Raw genomic sequence first — 3,536 nt, forward strand, 5'->3', positions numbered from 1 at the left:
CCCCCCTCCCTATTCTTTTTAAATGCTCTAAACCCTGGAACATCCAGCAACCATTCCTGCCCCTGAGAAACCCATGTCTCTGTTATGGTCACAACATCATAGCACCAGGTACTGATCCATGCTCTAAGTTTGTCACTTTTATTCCTGATACTCCTTGCGTTAAAGCAAACACACTTTAACTGATACCTTGGTTCCTTGCCAGGAAAATCCTTCCCACTAGCTGGTCTACCTCTTGCTACTGCCTCATCTGCATCAACTCTCATCTCCGGTATACAACTCAGGTTCCCACCCCCTTGCCATAATAGTTTAAAGAGTTATATATAATTCTTTCAAGCTTATGTATTTATCTTTCAAGTAAGAACATCTGAAATAAGTTAGACGGAATAACTGTATCATATTAGAAGTAATTTTGACTTTGGATAAATTAAGAGAAATGTATCAGGTGGCTGACTCACCTAACGTAAAATAACCCAAATGCATCTGTGTTAATCTCTCAGTCATATTTCCTGTAGAAAGAAAGCACCATTTGTGTCTTTTATTAGGGCATCTCCTTCCCCACCTCAGGCTTTATTTCCTACAAGCCAATTCTAGGTCCTGTCCATTTTGAGGCAGAGATTTGAGGTAGGTAATTTGCTCCCATGCTTTGGCCAATGCTACTCTATTGCAAGAGGAGAAGGACCCGTGCTTTCTTATACTTGTAAAATGTGGAGTATAGCACTGAGAGTGGTGATCCATGCTACCCCACCTACCATTCTCCTCCCCTCCACCCCAGCTCCTGGCTTTAAAATTAGAGCCAAAGACTCTCATAACGAACTCTCACAAACATCTACTTCAGAGGCAAGAGTGCTACTACTGAGCCAATTCTAAGACGAGTCTTTACTCAAAACATTGAAGTGAATTGCTGGAGATCCTGCTGTGGATGGAAGCTTTGTTTCATTTTGGCTGTATTTTTGTGTGTTTTTTTTGTCTTCAGGTAATTGAAGGAAATGCAAACCCATATGATGCTGTACTGAGGGATCTGGAGCCGCCAATGATAGCTAGATTCGTCAGGTTCATACCAATTACTGATCATTCCATGAGTGTGTGTATGAGAGTGGAACTCTATGGATGTGAATGGCTAGGTAAGTGCATGCACAGTCTCAGAAGATAAGACAATGTGTACAAGGTTGATTTTGATCAAAGGATTTGGAGAATCATTCATATTTTCATTTCCTCTGAGCAGCCATTATTGAATCATTACACCCACTATCCATGTTAATATGCTTAAGATACCTGTCCTTATATGAGTGTCTTTATGTATGCATGTCTATGTTTGCAGTTTCACTGAACATTTATAAAGCACATTTAATGTCACAAGACCCTTCACAGGAACATGAAATGTGACAGCAAACACCTAAAGTGATTGAAGGGCAGAATGCTCAAGGATTGGCAAAATACGTCATTTTAAAGAGTGTCTTAAAGGAGGAAGGGGAGGTTAAGAGACAGAGAGATTAAAGGAGAGAAGTAAGTCCTAGATCTGAAGACCAAAATGCCAATAGTGGAGCAATTAAAACTAAGGTTGCTCATAAGGCCAGATTTTAAGGAGCACAAGTAACTTCAAGGGTTGTATAGAAATTGTGTTGTCATGTAAGAAACAGTTGAGAACCCTTGGTCTGTACTCAGTGGAGTTCAGAAGGATGGGGAGTTATCTGATTGAATCTTAAAGAATACTGACAGACCTGGATAGACTGGACATGGAGAAAATGTTTCCACTTGTAGGAGATTAGGACCCAAAGGTACAAACTCAGAACAAAGGCATGACACTTTAGAACTGAAATAAAGAAGATTTTCTTCAGCCAAAGAATGGTTCATCTTTGGAGCTCATTGCCACAGAGGGCTATGGAGGTCAATCGTTGAGTGTATTTAAGACGGAGGTAGATAGGATCTTGTTTAGTAAGGGTGTCAAAGGTTACAAGGAGAAGGCAGGAAGATTAGTTTGAAAAATATATTAGCCATGATCAAATAGCAGAGCAGACTCAGTGGGCCCAATGACCTCATTCTGCTCCTTTATTTTATGGTCCCATGGGCATGGATGAATTTGAAAGCAAGAATTCTAAAATGAGTGTGTATGTATGTAGTTTTATGATTAAGTCTAAATGTGTGATTCAATGTGTGTGTACAGTAACATCACTTTGTCAAGGGATCTACCAAGGAAAAAGGATGCAACCATCAGATTTTTCCAAGATGAACTATTTTGAGATTGGCTCAAAATGAGCTTTACCCAGTTGTTGGTTGGTAAATTCAAAGCAATTCTGCCATCAATTTGTTGCTTTCCCAGTGTTTCACCATTGGAATGGTGATGTCTTGGAGTGCTTTACAGAATATACAAAAAACAAATGGACACAGATAATAGGGAAAAAGAAATTTATAGAATATTATATTTGTGTTGGAGAGAAAAGCATATCGGAAGAGAAAGGTTTGAAAGGAGCTTCTGAAAACATAGAGGAAGGATTTTAAAAAGGGAGGGACTCATGGATTGAGAGCTATCGAGCATAAATAAAGATTATGCAACAACCATCCATGAATTCATCGCAGGTGAAAAGTTAAAGTGCATCTTTGTGAAAAAGGTGTTTGGGAAAGATTTATAATATATTAATGTCAATGTGTTGATTGGTTGAATGTCAGTTATTATAATGAGTTCTTAAGTTATGGATTATGTTACATTTGTGACAAAAATGATAAAAATTCTTCTGGTTTTACATACAAAGAAACAAAAATTGTTGAATAACATTTCATCAAGCTGCTGTGTCTTTAATTGAGATACGCACCCACATTTCTATTTGGGAGGGAATTCCAGGACTTCAACTAACAATGACATTACACTTTCAAGTCCAGATAGCATGAGACACAGAAAGGAACTTGAAGGTGGTGCTGTTCCTCAAGTCCGCTGTTATTGTCTAACTTAGACAAACTATTAAACACACCTCGAACCTGGTTGTCAGTGAATCACTTTCAGAACAATTCCTCACTGTGGCCCTGGAAGATCTGCAACATTATGACTGCTGTGAACCAACAGAAATTTGGTTTTGCCAAACTGCAAAATTTAGTCTCAAATTGACTGCATTCAATAATTTCTCTATTAGAGTCATTAGAGTTACAGCATGGAAACAGACCCTTTGGTCCAACCCGTCCATGCCGACCAGGTATCCCAACCCAATCTAGTCCCACCTGCCAGCGCCCGGCCCATATCCCTCCAAACCCTTCCTATTCATATACCCATCCAAATGCCTCTTAAATGTTGCAATTGTACCAGCCTCCACCACATCCTCTGGCAGCTCTTTCCATACACGTACCACCCTCTGCGTGAAAACGTTTCCCCTTAGGTCCCTTTTATATCTTTACCCTCTCACCCTAAACCTATGCCTTCTAGTTCTGGACTCCCCGACCCCAGGGAAAAGACTTTGTCTATTTATCCTATCCATGCCCCTCATAATTTTGTAAACCTCCATAAGGTCACCCCTCAGCCTCCGACGCTCCAGGGAAAACAGCCCCAGCCT

The 3,536-nt window shown here is 40.0% G+C and overlaps 1 protein-coding gene across 3 annotated transcripts in view; it reads left to right on the forward strand.

Moving 5' to 3' along the window:
- ddr2a (discoidin domain receptor tyrosine kinase 2a) overlaps positions 1–3,536 on the forward strand; it is a 156,896-nt gene that overhangs the window by 113,404 nt on the left and 39,956 nt on the right. For all 3 annotated transcript variants that reach the window (XM_043699847.1, XM_043699846.1, XM_043699845.1), the window contains one exon: positions 974–1,121. In XM_043699847.1, the coding sequence (XP_043555782.1) occupies positions 974–1,121 (148 nt within the window). The remainder of the gene's footprint in view (positions 1–973; positions 1,122–3,536) is intronic.

The sequence above is a fragment of the Chiloscyllium plagiosum genome, chromosome 11 (genome assembly GCF_004010195.1).
Source record: "Chiloscyllium plagiosum isolate BGI_BamShark_2017 chromosome 11, ASM401019v2, whole genome shotgun sequence".
Taxonomy (NCBI): Eukaryota; Metazoa; Chordata; class Chondrichthyes; order Orectolobiformes; family Hemiscylliidae; genus Chiloscyllium; species Chiloscyllium plagiosum.